Source organism: Eucalyptus grandis, chromosome 3 (assembly GCF_016545825.1).
Source record: "Eucalyptus grandis isolate ANBG69807.140 chromosome 3, ASM1654582v1, whole genome shotgun sequence".
NCBI classification, from domain to species: domain Eukaryota; kingdom Viridiplantae; phylum Streptophyta; class Magnoliopsida; order Myrtales; family Myrtaceae; genus Eucalyptus; species Eucalyptus grandis.
In genome coordinates, this window is record NC_052614.1 from 42,974,193 (window position 1) to 42,989,840 (window position 15,648).

Consider the following 15,648-nt stretch of genomic DNA (forward strand, 5'->3'; position numbering starts at 1 on the left):
CATGGCAATATTGTTAAATTATTTGGCACACTCCTAAAATTTGTAAGAAGCTTGTAATGTACTAATCCTTTTTTTTTTTTTAATGTAATGTCCGTAAACTACTAATCTTGCAGGTAAAATATGAGAGAAATTTGCAACTTTTAAGATATTGGTACACTCATAATGGTATTAACAGTTTCCTAAGTACACTTGTAAAATCTAAATTTTTTTTAAGCTACTAATTTATTTTAATGTTGGTAAAATTCTTATATGGTTAGTAAACAAGCTAGCAAAATTCAAAAGAAGTTGGTACTTTACCAATTTATTGGAATGTCTATATATTCATTACAATGTTGTTAATTTAGTAATCACACTTGTAAAACTTCGAAGAATATGGTAATATGCTAAATTGAGATGTGATTTCGTTATAGTGCCAGTAGTTTATTAACTACACAGGTAAAACTTAAAATTAGTTGTAAGCCTTAATCATTCAGACGTTGACAAATTCATTATAGTGTTTATAATTTTAATTGAATACACTTAAAAAATCTGAATGAAGTTGATAATTCACTAATTCATTAGGATGTTAGTAAATTCATTATAATGCTGGTAACTTACTGACAGGTTAGCTAACAAAAAAGTTGTGGGTCATACTCTTTTTGATTATGAAACCTTTATCATTCGGATGTTGATAATTTAATTATGGTGTTTATAATTTTGATTAGATACACTTAAAAAGTCTAAAAGAAGTTGATAATTTTTCATCAGGATGTTAGGAAATTCATTAAATGCCGGTAACTTATCGACAGGTTACCTAACAAAAAAGTTATGGGTCATACTCTGTTATAAACGTCATTTGCAATTTACCTACAACTTCAGAAATACACCGGCAAGGAAAATTTTCAGTTTTCCCAATGACTGGACCATAGACTTGTCTACAAAGCTTGTGATGAGGATTGCTCGGAACGATAAGATGAATCAACAGAAAAGGAGTGTGACTTACAGAAATGTAACTTTTGAAGGAAAGAATTGTTTTATCAATGTGCGAAGAATGAGCAGAGTATAGATAGCTGCAGAAACAGAGATGGTAGTGGTATTTCCTCCATAGGAAGTACTTCAAACATCAGGATGAGGTGAAGCAGAATTACTTCACAATGGCTATGAAAAACCACCGTATCTAGGCTCCGGTGGACTTGCTCCTGGAGAGATTTGCAATGACTGGAATCACATAATACCTGGCCACAGAATTCGACCTAGACGAGTTAGTATTGCTAAAGAACAGCGGGTAGGAGGGGAAGATTATAAAACAACAGGGATATCTCAATGACTCACTGGTGGTTCTGAGGTTGATAGATCGCCCCGGCCAAAACCTGACAAGGGGTTGAAGTAGTGATTCAGCATGAGGATTGTCCCACTCCAGAGACTCCCACCTTTCCTCATCATCCATCAGAATCTCCTGAAGAGAAGGCGGAGCTGATGGGAGCTGATCATTGTTGTTGAGTCGGGGCAGATGCAATGGGATCCTCCTCAGCATTGGACAACGGTACACCATGATCTTCTCAATGGAGTCGCAGCTCAAAGTCCCATCAGATATGCTCTGTAGCAGTGGTAGATCCAGCAAACACAAGGATTTTAACTTTGGGAGAGGGAATGGGGAGGAGGAACGCATGACGTTTGGACTGGCCCCTCCATGTTCTCGTCCTCCACATATAATCTCCTCCATCGCTTCACAGCTTTGGACTCTAATCCACTGGAGGTTTGGGAGGTGGAGCGAAGATTCAAGCGTGAACAGCTTCTTGATGTTACTGCAGAATTGTATTTCCAGGAAGGCAAGATGGAGAAAGGCATTCAGTGGGATGTTCGAGGATGATCCAGCAATTATTTCCTCCATTTTCTCGCAATTGTCTACTCTTATCTCCTTCAGATTTGGAAGGGAAGCCAGACATTCAGATTCCAACAATTTCTTCATCTCAGGACAACTAGAAGCTGTAATCTTTTGGAGACGAGGGAAGGCACCGGGTAATGCGACTCCAGTTATCCCCTCTAGTTCCTCACACCCATATAAACTAATCTCGCATAGATTTGGCAGGGAGAAACTTACCTCCGACATACCTCCAAATAGCTTCTTCAGTTTTGGACACCCTTGGATAGATAATCGCTGTAGGCATGGCAAGTGGAGAGGGGTGAAGCATGAATATGGAAACGGTGCTGTGGAGCTGTGGATTAAAATTCCCTCATCTGGTCCACCAGAGAGCACTTGTAAATTGTCCCATCTTCTTATGTCTAGCACCTCCAGGTCTTCAAGCGGGCCGATGTCACACAAATTTGTCATACCACCGCAGTTTCTGACAATCAATTCCTGCACATTTTTGGGAAGCAGAACGCAGCCATTGCTGCTTTGTCCTTGTCTTCTTGTGGTAATATGGTTGCAACCGCAAAGAACTACACGCCGATCATGATTCACATCATCACTGTCACCTTGTTCTTCTCCATTTACCTTAAGTAGGTACTTGTGGGGGCTATTTAGCCCAACGAAGCTCACATAAGTGTTGAATGCTTTGATATCTAGAAAGGAACAATGTAGTGTTTCCAGCATCTTCAGTTCTGTCAGGTCCTCTGCGTTTACTTCTTGAATTTTAAGGTGTTGTAGATTTCCAAGGTTTGCTAACATTCCTTCTGGTAATTTCTCAATTTCTGTGTAGAGAAGATCAAGGTATTGCAGGTTCAACAGCATTTCCAGGCCCTCCGGCACTTCTTCAAGAACTTGACACCCAATCAGGTCCAACTTTCTTAGAGATATCAGCTTTCCCACATAAGGAATACGGCGTAATTCCGAACACCAGCTAAGTGACAACACTCTCAAGTTCACCAAGTCCGAGAAGGAGTTTGGTAGTTTGGCGATTCCACATCCACTTAGCTTTAGAATTTTCAGCTTATGAAGACACATGAAGAAAGAGTCCGGTATCATCCCCAAGCTCTCATTTTTACTCAACAGCAAAGTTGTAAGCTTAGGACAATCAGGAGACATATCCGGTGGAATTTCTCTTAAATTATTCCCTGCCAAAGAAGCTTTCTCGAGACCATCCGTCCAGAATTCACTACCCGGTATGCCTTCCAACTCCATCTTCGCCTTTACCATGTAAGCTGTGCTCATCATATGCAGGCCCATGTCCCTAATCAAAGGATGCATCTTTACTATCCTTTTTCCAAAAGGAGACTGCTTTTCCAATAGGCAAGCATTTTCGAGTTTATTCAGTATGGCATTGCCCTGGCTGTACAGCTTTTCTCTGCTTGCAATTCCAAGCAAACCCTCGTCAATAAAACACTCTATCAGATCCTCTCGAGAGATAAATTCTCTGAGCAATAAAGTACACAAACCAAGAAGCATTGTTGAACTTGATGATCTACCAAATTCACGTAGCTGAGTTTCAGCCTCTCAAACGCCTCCAGTTCCATTTTCGAGTCACCTAATTTTTGGAGCACGTCTTGCCATTCATGTATATTCTCCACTCCCCTCATGCGAGTTGCGATCTCGACAATGGCAAGGGGTAAGCCCTCGCACTTGCCCACAACAAGCTTTGCAATTTGCTCGACTTCTGTTGGGAGATCTGGGTTAGACCTATTTGTGAGTGAAAACAAGGTCCAAGCTTCATCTGGCCAGAGAGGTTTTATTTGGATACACTCTTGGCAGAGCATCCTACGACACACGTCTAATGATTGAGTTGTCAGTACCAATTTAATCCTACCGGCTCCAACCAAAATTCCCACATCCTCGAGCGTAATGTGTGTCAGCAAACCATCTAAAATTAGGACCGATATCTTCTTCATTGCCAGATGTCTGGACAACATGCTTGCCCTTTTCTTCACATCCTTCTCCTTCGAGAGGTCATCCAGATTTACCATATTCGCAATCTCATTTTGCAGTTCATATACACTCATATTTTGTGGCACAGTGACCCAGAATACGTCCTCGAAGGCTGGATTCTCAAGCATTTTATTATGGATGTGCATTGAGATGGCTGTCTTGCCAACTCCTCCCATTCCATAAATGCCGATGATCCAAACCTCATCCTTCATCAGGTGGCCGCAAACCTCATCCACCATTACCTGACTCGTCTCTCCTACTAGCTTTGTGGTCATTAAAGGAGCTGTTCTGCTGCCTTCTGCTCTTACAGCAATCGTCCTGGACCTACTGGACAAACTAGCTTGGAGTTGAATCTCTTCAACTTCTTTGATCAGTTGTTCAACTCGCGCCACATGCTGAATCGGGAGAGATCTTCCTTCTCTGATTGCCCGCACCACCCCCCAGTATTCTCCTTTTACACTCTTCACTTTCTTCCACCGTGACTCCAACTCATTCATTTCCACTTCTCTGCTGCAGATAAACTCTTCCAGCTTTCTCCTGAGAGTTCTCATATTCTGGCCAACAAGGTCGCAACTGCTATGTACTTGACACTCGAAGGGCACATCATGGGTTCTTCTCACATCTAGCATCAAGAGGTGTCCACAACCACAAGCGAGACAAACTTAATTAGAGATAAAGAAGAAGGAAGCAGAAGAAAACTCTGCAATAAATATCCAATTGTATCATGATTAGTGGTTTAGCAGTTAGCTTGCTATGTTCTATTTTTTTTTTTTTTTTTTTTTTTTGGTAATTAATAGTGGCATTTTCTTTATCATCGGTGGCATCCTGGGATCAAAGTTTGCAGACTCTGTTTTTATCAATATCATGCTGTCAAAGTATTATGCAGAGCAGAGCTAGAAGGAGAAGGATTGGCTATAGAATGAAGAGACAACAACAGAGGCCAAGACAATAGAAGCAGACTTAATCCCAACGTTGTATAGGTTTAAGCCCAGTGCCGGCTGTTGGTGTATTGAACCCCAGTGAACGTGTAATAACTCCTTGTGAAGCTAGTGACTAAGAATTAAAGAAGAGAGGTTCTTTTGTCAACTTGGACCTGATAGGTTTACCTCTAGGGGTGAGCATGGTCCGGGTTGGTCCGGGCCACCCCCTAACCCTAGGACCAACCCGTACGGTGTCGGTCCTCAATTTTAGGACCAAGGACCGACCCTATTAAGCCTGGGACCAAGGACCGGACCAACCCAATGGGTTCGGTCCGGTTCCAGGGTCAACCCGGGACCGATCTATAATTTTTTTCATCTTTTTTTTTTCGTACTCCCTAAAAAAGTAAACATACAAAAGTATCTCAATCAGTGTATGAAATCGACAATGTAGCATATAAGACGAAAAAAAGTATCTCAATAATTTTTTTTCGTCTTGTATATACATAACTAGATCTAATGAATTTTTTTCATCATGCATATACATAACTAGATCAAACACAAAGCTTCCCAGGTTCTTCTCCAACAGTAGATAAGCCACTAGGACAGAAGGAAAAAACAGGCCTAACTCTACGGTCTATCTAAATGCCCGCATTCCAAAATTGCAAGAGCCATAGTGATTTGAATAGAATATACATTATACAGAAAAGGTATTAGTTTTACAGACAGATTATTCACCGGAGGGGGAGAACCCATTTTCGCATTGCAAGATCTACAACGCTCCTCGGACAGTACAACAGTGTCTCGGATGTCGCTGATAAAGCCTCGGCACTAGTCACAGGACATCTTTTCTGCGACAACTATAGCCTTGTCCGGCTGCTCCTGTGCTAAATCTTCCTTTTCAGCTTCTGCAGCTACTTCAAGATTTGCTCCCGAATGTTGTCGATGGTAACGCAGAACCACGACAGATATGAACGCTGTCAAGAGACCAATACCAAACTGTCAAGTTAAGTAGACACTGATGCTCTGAACAAGTTTAGTCGTCAACAACTACTTCACAAAAGTCTACACCGTGTCTTAAATTTCAGAGACTCGTCTTTTAAGTTCACCTGTGAGCAAGCGAGTTTTTATAGTCGTCAGGTTCCAGAAGGCCATGATTGCTGATGCGGCCACGATTTTCTTGTGGGAGCAAGCAACCCACGCTTCAAGAACCCACCATTTGGAGCACTCAACTATACAAACCGAGGTACGCTTAGTCTATAAGCATAAGCAGGTAAAATTTATATACGTTATCAGCAAACGTATGTACCTTTTTGGCTTATCCGAGCTGAATAGCGCAAGTATAGTTTCGGGGCGGTGAAGCTGACAAAGAACCCTGCTCAAAGTAAAAAGAATAAGGCATTAATATTCATTGCAAAACAGGTTCTCACTTTGGTGCAGTACAATTATGAGCTTGCTCTCACTAACCAATTGCGCATAGCCTCCGAAGCGTGATGAGATGGCCATATTCAGCTCCAAGAAGGAGAAACGGAGCTACCTGATCAGGAAAAAAAAAAAAAAAGTCGATCAAGGATGAACGACCTAAGCAATCTGCACATAAGGATTGAACATGAATATTGAATACTAGCCCACCACCACGACATACTTTTAGGGTCATGGATGGCTCTCCCGAGAAAAGCTCTCGCCTCTTTGAAATTGCGAGATTAGCAGCAGGAAGTATCAATCTAGCCACTCTCAAGATGTCATCTTCTTTTAACTGGATGTCACGCCTCTTCTCAATATTATTCCTGCATCAGCGCTGCACCTTAGCTCACAAATTTATCCAAATGGAGAAACAGAGCAAACACTAGAGTGAGACTATACCTTTGACAGATGGAATTGGAGAAGAAAGATAACCCCAACAAGAGAAGCCCCAGTTGGCAAATTGCAGAGAAAATGCTTATAACATAAGCCATCACGAAGATAATCAGATATCACCCTTCACCAGGTGCTCTTGCAATCAAAAACCCATGTAGACATAAGCCAAACAAACAAAAAATGACTTCATCACACCTGAAGCTGATTCCTTGAGCAAAGCAAGAAGACAAGAAGCAGAGAGACCCTACACCAAACCAGAGTGTCGATTTCGCGACATCTCTCCACAATATCAAATCAGTAATCCCCTGTCCGATTCGGTCCAGATTCTTATTGTCCCTCAGTAAAATCAGTTCCTTCACAAAAAGCAAATCGAACATCCAACTCTGCAAGATTAGGAACATCCATCAACAATGCGGCATTGTGCAACTAAACTATAAATACCATTAGGGTTTCTAATTAGGGATTCTTCTTTTTCCTTCTGATTTACTCGGCGATAAGCAAGGCGACCGGCGCGAGTGGTGAGCGGCAAGTGCGAGCATCGAGTGGGGCGAGCGTTAACTGGCGAGCGGCAAGAGTTGAGCGAGGCTAGCGGCGAGCGGCGAGCGTTAAGCAAGGCTAGCGGTGAGTGGCGAGTGGCGACTAATACCTAGCCAAACCGGTCACGTACACGAAGCAAACATGGAAAAAACAAATCAACACAAATCAAGAGCATACATGAGGTTGAAGATCTCAAATGAAGCACAAAGTAGAACTCACTAGCCAAGTTGTGTTCGGAAAGCAAGGGCGAGCTGAGCGTTAGGGTTTCTAATTAGGGCTTCTTCTTTTTCCTTCTGATTTCCTCGGCGATAAGCGAGGCGACCGACGCGAGTGGCGAGCGCGAGCGGCAAGTGCGAGCATCGAGTGGGGCGAGCGTCAACTGGCGAGCGGCAAGAGTTGAGCGAGGCTAGCGGTGAGCGGCGAGCGTTAAGCAAGGCTAGCGGTGAGTGGCGAGTGGCGAGGGTTGAGTGAGGCCAGCAACGACAGCAAAGGGCTTGTAGCAAGCGGCGAGCGGCGCGAGCGGTGAGCGGCGCGAGCGGCACGGGCAACCAGAGGCGAGCAAGGATGCTGTTACTTTTGATTTTGGCAAATTTGAAGAACAAAGAAGACAAAATGGAAGAGAACATACCTTGGGGAAGGAAGCCGCGAGGAGATTTACGGCGTAGACTTTCCACCGTTTTGGACGTTGCGAGTCCGTCACTGTGAAGACTCCATGGTCTTCACGGTGAAGAACACTCTGGATTGTGGACTCTGGAGAACATTCTTTGGAGTTTGGACTCTGGAGGACGCCGTGAAGACTGAAGACCTTGACGGCGTAAATCACGCCTTTTGGATGCCGTTTGTCCAAGACAGTGAGCTGAGGAGTCAACTTTAACCTAATTTTACTTAGGTTTGACCGTTTTAATATATAAAAGAATTATTCCTTACCAAAAAAAAAAAAAAATATAAAAAAACATAAATAATATAATATAAATAATAAACGGGGTTGGTCGGGTTGGGCCAACCCAAAACTTCTGGGGCCAGGGGCCAACCGCGCACATGTTGGTGCTGAAATTCGGGGCCCAAAGGGCCAGACCGTCACCCCTTGGAAACCGGACCAGGGACCAGCGGGGTTGGGCAGTCCGGGGTGGTCCAGGGGTCGACCCCGAACCGCTGCTCACCCCTATTTACCTCCCACTTTTCTACTTCTGCTTGGACAGTGTTTGGGAAGGACTTCTCAGAGGCTATTATGGTGTTTTTCAAATTATGAAAATTGCTGAAAAAGGTGAATTTTACTATCATAAACCTTGGTTCCCAATGTTGCAAATGCCTCCGAGAAGATGCATTATGGACCTACCTTTTTAACATCAGTGTAAGTGTATTACCAAAATCTTGGCAAATATACTCAAAGCAGATTTTGCCCGGTTTTATCGGTATCAACCTAGCTGTTTTTGTTGAAGGCAGATCTACCTCTGAAAATGTGCTCCTAGCCTCTGAGTTGGTTAAAAATTATCAGAGAGCAAAGGTTTCTCCTTGAGGCATGGTAAAGGAAGATCTCAGGAAGGCCTTTGACTCTGTCATTTGGGATTTCGTAATTGTTGTTTTGAAGATAATTCAAATGCCTGGCCAGCTATTGCGGGGATTAAATCTTGCATATCATCTCCCTATCTTTCCTTATCTGTTTGTACATGCTATGGAAGTTTTCTCAAAGACGTTAGATGCGGCAACAGCCTACAGCAAAGCACTTGTCTCATGCAGGAGGGATACTTATCCTTTCAAGAACTTGCTAAACATCCTAGGATAATTTTTGGTCAAAAATAGATATGCATCAATTAGGGCTGAGTAGTTCTAAGATCAGTTTAAGTTCCACCTAGAACTTAGAACCTACCTATCAAAATCAGTTTCCAAAATTTTTGGAATTTGAAACCCGCATTACATACTTTAGAACTTGAAACATATCCTATCACAATTTTAGGGTCTACCAGAGTTTTACCTATATTATTTATTAAACAATTATGGTGAACCATCCCTAATCACCACCATTTGCTGCTATAATCCACTAATCGCAACTCATTTAGACATATGAAAAATATGAAATATTAATTAAGTAAAAGTTTCGGTAATGGAAATCATAAAAAATGAAAGCTCAAATTACTATTTCCAAATTACACACATCTTTAGACGTCAAGAAATAATGCAGGATCTTACCAAAAAAAATAAAATAATAATAATGCGGGATTGTGTGAAGACATAGAACAAGAAAAATACAAAGATTTATTTGACCTAAAACCTGGAACCTACCTATTTAAATCGGTTTCCCAATTTTTGGAACTTGTAACCTACCTTGCATATGCTGAAACCAAAACCAAAAACCAAAACCAAACTCATTTTCATCAGTCCGGTTCTTCAGTTCCTAATTCTATCATAAAACCATGCTTACCCTTCATGTCAATTGTGGATAGTTTCAGACTTGTTTTTGTGAATAGAAGTACTAACAACATGGATAGGATTACCCTTATAAATCGAATGTCTTTTTTGTAATCGAAAAACTTACTGATCACCTCCAAAAATCACTTGTTACAAAAACGCAAATACTTACTTTTCCAATAATGATGAAAAAGATAGCTACCATAATTAGAAATTACTTGACGTGGTAATACTTTTTTATATAAAATGTTCCTATGCACATGGATGAGCATTTATTTTTTTAATAGGTTTCTATCTGCTTAAATCGGTTTCCTAACTTTTGGAATTTAGAACCTACCTTGCATCCCCTAAAACCTGAAATTGGACCCATTTTCATTGGTCTAGTTCTTCGGTTCTTGATTCTGTTCTAAAATCTTATCCTTGATGACTTGTTTTTGTGAACAGAAGAAGTACTAACAACGTGGATAGGATTCCCCTTATAAATCAATTTTTTTTTTTTTTTGTAATGAAAAAACTTACTGATCACCTCCAAAAATCACTTGTTACAAATACGCAAGTACTTACTTTTCCAATAACGAAGAAAAAGATAGCTACCATAATTAGAAATTACTTGACGTGGTAAATACTTTTTCATATGAAATGTTCCAATGCACATGGATGAGCATTTTTTTTTTCATAGGTCGACAATTACATTTCCTCATTGAAATATATTGATCACTTAAAAAAACCACCAGTTACTGGCAAGAACAAACTAAGAGCGTTTATTTTTTACCCGAAAATTGAAAAACGCTGTTGGGCTGCTCAACCTATTTTCAATTGGCTAATTTTACGTTTTATGTTATGAACTTTAAAAGGCTTTTTGGTAAAGTTTATTACGAGCTGGTTCTTTCTAGCAAGGGCCTGATCATCTTAGGCCTGATATTTTGCACGGAATTTAATTAAGTTTCCAATTTTCTAAAAGTCCAATCAAATCCTAAACATTTTGAGATTCATTCAATGTAATCCTATCTTCATCTGCAGAGACATCCAGTATCTTGGACCATTTTGATTTTCTTGATATATCAAGCATGATTTTGACCACAACTAAACAATTATCTAACTTGATTAGCACAATTTATTGGACTTAAAACTCGACTTTTTGCTAAATCAAGTGAGATCCAATTTAAATTGTATCCTAGTACAGGATTGTAAATCTCCAATTGAATCATGAAAAGATTTGTTATCAAAGCTTGACTAATTAGATACCAAAACTCGTCAGAATGATATGAAACATGAGTTTATTTTCAACAAAACAATCAAAATCAACAAAATTGAAGTTGTAAAATCAAGTCACCAAAATTCTAGAGCTTTAAAACTTAAATTGTCATTCACTCAACGGGGAGATGATAGGCCAACTATACTCAATATTCAAGAGCAAACTATGCATGATTGATGGATTGAAATTGTAATTGAATGTCAATGATTCAATTTGAGATTTAATGGCTGAATTTAGGTATTTTACATAAAAAAAAAAAACTCAATTTTTTTTATTTTACGTGAAATTTAAATTTTATTTTCAATTGATTATCGTGATCAATTCACATTCAACCAATGATGAATAAGCTTATTATCTTCTACATGATTATGATTGAAGTTATGCTTAATTTTATAAGTTATTCAAGTATCGGCAATTTTCAGAAGTCACTGGTAGTAAGATTAGGACATAATTGCATGGATTTCTAAATACTTTGGTTGCTCTTTGTACAATATGTTTAAAATTTTCGTGTAATTTTTTAAGCTATAATTAACATCAAATTAGTCAAAACATTAATAAAGCCAACATTAATGCAACTCCACTATTCTAATCAGAAGAAAATGTTGAAGCAACATTTTAACATAGGTAAAAAAATATAAATGGGGTATATCATAGAAAATTTACTCTGTAGCTGCGTAGCTCGTGGAAACTCCAAACTGCTGGCACCTAATTCAGCTTCTCTTGAGTAGCCCTGATCGCTGATGGGATTGTCGTAGCTGTGCGTCTGAAGGGAAAAATCTGCATCCGATGGTCCTGCACCAAGCGAAACAGCGCCCATTCGATCGGTTGATCTTCGAGAATCCAGACACCGCGGCATGCCTTGGTTGCTTGTGTGTCTGGATGGGACTTGGGGCATGACGCTGGGATTAATCGCATTTCCTTCTGTCGACTCCGTGGGCGACTCGCTGTCTCTGGTGCTTGTGTCTCTGGAAGCCTCGATGGCTATCCGGAACTTCTCCCTCTCCTCGTCGTTGATACCGTGGCAAATATCGATGCCTTGTTTCCTGATCCCGGCCAGATGAAACTTCATCCTGGTGACGGTTCCGCTGTACTCCTTGCTGCAGAGCCTGCACCTCCATTTCTTGCCGTCGTCCAAGGAAATCATGTACTCCCAAATTGGATCTTTCTTTCTACCCATGTCTGTGTTTATCCATTTACACACAGGATACAAATGCTGCAAGACAGAGTACGAGACTAGGATAAACACATCAATACAGACTCAACGAGATGCAAAGTAGAGCAGAATCAACGACGATAAGCACCTGGACACGCGGCCTGGCCGCAAGGCAGGCAGGTCTAGTCTAGGGACGTCAGGCCCGTTTGAAATAAGGGAAAAACGAAAATGACAACAACAAAAAATTGCAAATGCAGTTTTAGGTGGCGTACCTCTACTCTAATAAAAGGATCACCGATGCTGTTCTTGCAATTCTCATGATTGTGTGAAGTAGCTTTGGAACCAAGAGAATTTGTAGTCTTGATTGAAATGAAGGTGCTGTCAAACGAGTCAGGTCATACTAAAGTCAACTGAAATAAGTGAACATGAGGAATCTGGAATGTGCCTAGGGCTGTCAAATGAGTGAGTCAGGTCAAATTTAGGTCAAATTGAAAATGTTTTGATTTATGTTAACCCATTTTCATACAATATAAATTTGTTGACCTATACTCGACCCAATCCATACTCAACCCATACCAAATCCGATCCACATTACTAAAAACACTTCCATATTTAACCAAATTTAGGAAAACTTATTTCTATGACTTTTTTTAAAGATTATATTGCTAAAATACTTCTAAATCCATGAAATATTTTTTTTATGATTTTTAAATGATATTGCTAAAAATATTTCATTAAATACAAATTTAATGGACAATTTTTATAATTTTTTTTTAAATTGAGGCTCTCTTTTTTTCTTGAAAAATATTTTTATGAAGTCATTTTATCAAAAAAATAACAGTATTTTTAGATATTGCCTAAAATTTGAAAATAAATTAAAATTTTGAAAAATCTGATTGCATTCCTTTTCATTTTCTTTATTTTTAAAAAACGAATTTACAATTATTTTTTATTTTCATTTTTTTAAAATCAATTTTTAATTATTTAAAAAAATCGATTTTTAATTATTTTTCTTTTTATTCTCTTCTATTTTTTCCCTTTTCCTTTTCCTTTGCCAATCGCCGGCCACAGTGACAGTCGATGAGCTGAAGCTTGTCAACTTGAGGCAAGGCTTCATCTTGCTAAATCCGACAAAGTACTAGCCTTGCCCGATTGGCGAGCTTGAGCTCGCCGAAGCTCACCCAAGCCCAGCAAGCTTAAGTCTTGCCGAATTAGCGAGATCTCGGCCTCGCTAATCCTCAGCAAGCTTGAGCTTGCCGAAGCTCGCCTGAGCCCCACAATCTCAATTTTCATTGGATCGGCGAGGCTTGAGCCTTGCTAGTTATCAATCAAGTCTCGGCCTCGTTTGATTGGCGAGCTCGAGCTTGCTTAGTTAGTTGTCACTATCGCCAGCCATAGGCGTAGGGAGTGGAAGAAGAAAGAAGAAAGAAAAAAAATAATTTATATTTTTAAAAATATTTTTATAAGAGGGAGAGAGTGTGTGGATGAGCCTGATAGGTTGAGTTAATATTGAAAATGGGTCTAAACTTAACTCATTTAAGATTCATTTATTTTAACTTTTAAGCTTCAAAATTGAGTGACCCATATATAATTCACTTATATTTTAAATAGAATATACGGATTTAAGATCCATTTAAGAGGTCTAACTGTGCTTCAGTGGGGGAAATCTTTCCTTGTTTATGTCAAAGAAAGAGCGGTGGGTTGATTGGTTCTTCTAACCTGATCAGTCGTTGAAGGGACGCCCGGGAAGGGACAAACAGGGACAGCGACCTGCTTCAGTCAGAAGATGAAACAGAGGCCTAAACAAATCCCCTTTCATTTGGCTCTTCGGGGGAGTGCTCAAGTTATTTGACATACAGTGTCCATTTCATCTATATTATGCCATTGTTAATAGGAATTTCTCATTTTGCTTGTGAAACTTGGCCCGAGTTTATGCGAAAGCGAACCTGTCAGGGAATGGCGTGACGTTGCGTGAAGCGAGAACTGGCGACGGCAACTGGCAATGGACGCCGAACCGAGATAGAAGCCAAATGGTCACCTTAACAACACTCCAAAACGAGCCCCCGGACCTCGACTTCAGGACTTGCACCAGTCTTTCCTCTAAACAAGTTGCTTAAGGGCTAGACCGTGCTTAAAGTCTCTGTTTCACAGATGCAGCCTCTAAAACTTGTACTCTGCTTGAACCAGACCGTGCTTGACGATTGTCGGCTGAGGATCGCCGCGGTGGCGGTCGTCGCTCGCTTCTAGCGAGAGCGGCAGCGGCTCACGGAAGAGAGAGAGAGAGAGAGAGAGAGAGAGAGAGTAAAGGTGTGTGCGGGAGATATTAGAAAAAAAAGAGAGGAAGAGAGAGGGGGGAGAAGAGAGAAGAGAGGGAGACAGAGAGCGCACGCAATTAATGAAGAGAGAGTTTCGAGCTGGAATAAGAGAACCATTCTCTCCGTGGGGACATGCCGTCGGATAAGAGAATTCGGATTATGCCACATTGAAATCCGAGTTTAAACTAATATTTTCTCCAGTTGTCCAGCTTAATTTTAGGAGACTTTCGGCGTATGGAATCGTACCGGTTGTTGAAAAATGATAGTGGTAGGGCTAATTTTCTTTCTTTTTCTTTTTCGAAATGACAGTGGCTTACTTTGTTGGAATGAAACGACAAATTGGAGCGACAATTGGTTTCCTTATCCTGTCCGAAATTAACGGACTTTACACGCCGACCACGTGTGCTATCCGCGTGATATCGTAAACATTTGGAAAGTGTTTTGTCGATTGGAATCTAGTTCGAGTGCTGCTTGTTGCACATGGAGTTGGAAAAGCATGACATTTGCCGCAGCATCACCTTTAAATAGTTCGGAGTGCAGACGCCTACTTTGTCACTTGAATGTTTTTCACTAGGTCACACCGATCGACCATGACCTCTATCGGAGATTCACGAGAACGCTCCTAAAAAGCATCCGAGGTATCTAATAGCTTGAGATTATAGCGATTCTCCCAGCGATGGAAAGCTTGCCGTCAGTCACCCAAAACATTGTTAGATTGGATTTTTGACGTCAAGGTTTCTATTGCCAAACGAACTACAATCAATCCCTGTCAAACAGAAAGCGAACTTAGCATGGCCGACTCATCCTTAGTCCAGTTTAAGATAAAAATCAATTCAGAAGTTCGTATGGGTAGAGACCAACCCTCTTTCATCTTGTGACGTCTCGTATGTTTCACATCCAATCGATGTGATTCTCAATTATATGAAAAACTCGTAACTCCTAATCTCAACTAAAGTCATCTGATTGAGAAAATTATATAACCCTTGCTATTATCAAGATTGAATGGCCGAGATTTGACAGCACGATTGTAGCATCTAAAGCTCTCTCCAAATTGTATCCTCTTATATCATCCATCAAATTTTGCAACAAGTTAGATCGCAAGCCAATTTGGTCAAACCATGAACAGATTAGGTGTAAAATAAGAATATACATGATCTTCAATTTAGCAATTATCCATACAATTGGGGGTCTGATGATGCTTAATGTATGTAGCGCCTCCAAACCAACAAAAATTATCTAGGTGTTTGTGGGCCGCTACGTCCAGGCTTTTTTCATTTTACGCCAACCTTCTTTGATTGACGATGGTCCGATAACTTTAATTTAAAGCGAGGGAAATAGAATATACATTTATTAAAAGCAATAAT

The 15,648-nt window shown here is 40.3% G+C and overlaps 2 protein-coding genes across 6 annotated transcripts; both read right to left on the reverse strand.

The window, feature by feature from the left end:
* Window positions 1-834: 834 nt before the first annotated feature.
* Window positions 835-14,295, reverse strand: LOC120291560 (disease resistance protein SUMM2-like). Its single transcript, XM_039309207.1, is given in 6 exon segments — window positions 835-1,214; window positions 1,312-3,325; window positions 3,328-4,466; window positions 11,480-12,029; window positions 12,242-12,347; window positions 13,689-14,295. Coding segments are annotated over 4 exon segments (3,678 nt in total). The 5' UTR covers window positions 11,994-12,029; window positions 12,242-12,347; window positions 13,689-14,295; the 3' UTR covers window positions 835-1,203.
* On the reverse strand, window positions 5,232-7,931 carry LOC104426413 (reticulon-like protein B18). 5 transcript variants are annotated; one of them, XM_039309204.1, is made up of 9 exons: window positions 7,784-7,931; window positions 7,375-7,648; window positions 6,814-7,264; window positions 6,625-6,699; window positions 6,407-6,548; window positions 6,229-6,298; window positions 6,071-6,136; window positions 5,871-5,993; window positions 5,232-5,738 (listed from the first exon to the last, which is right to left on the reverse strand). In XM_039309204.1, exons 3-9 carry the CDS (start codon window positions 7,017-7,019, stop codon window positions 5,593-5,595), a joined length of 828 nt encoding a protein of 275 aa, XP_039165138.1. In that variant the 5' UTR covers window positions 7,020-7,264; window positions 7,375-7,648; window positions 7,784-7,931; the 3' UTR covers window positions 5,232-5,592. The 5 variants fall into 5 exon arrangements, with proteins under 5 accessions (XP_039165138.1, XP_039165140.1, XP_039165139.1 ...); XM_039309206.1 differs by lacking the exon at window positions 7,784-7,931 and having other exon boundaries at window positions 6,814-6,971; window positions 7,060-7,264; window positions 7,375-7,769; XM_039309205.1 differs by lacking the exon at window positions 7,784-7,931 and having other exon boundaries at window positions 6,814-7,001; window positions 7,106-7,264; window positions 7,375-7,768.
* Window positions 14,296-15,648: the final 1,353 nt, after the last annotated feature.

Excerpts from the sequence above, each read along its gene's own strand:
- LOC104426413 (XM_039309204.1), bottom strand. The coding sequence starts at position 7,019 with ATGTTCCTAATCTTGCAGAGTTGGATGTTCGATTTGCTTTTTGTGAAG. Across the intron at positions 6,549-6,624 it reads TCCAATTCCATCTGTCAAAG|GAATAATATTGAGAAGAGGC; the intron begins GTATAGTCTCAC and ends GCGCTGATGCAG. Across the intron at positions 5,994-6,070 it reads AGCTCGGATAAGCCAAAAAG|TTGAGTGCTCCAAATGGTGG; the intron begins GTACATACGTTT and ends CGGTTTGTATAG.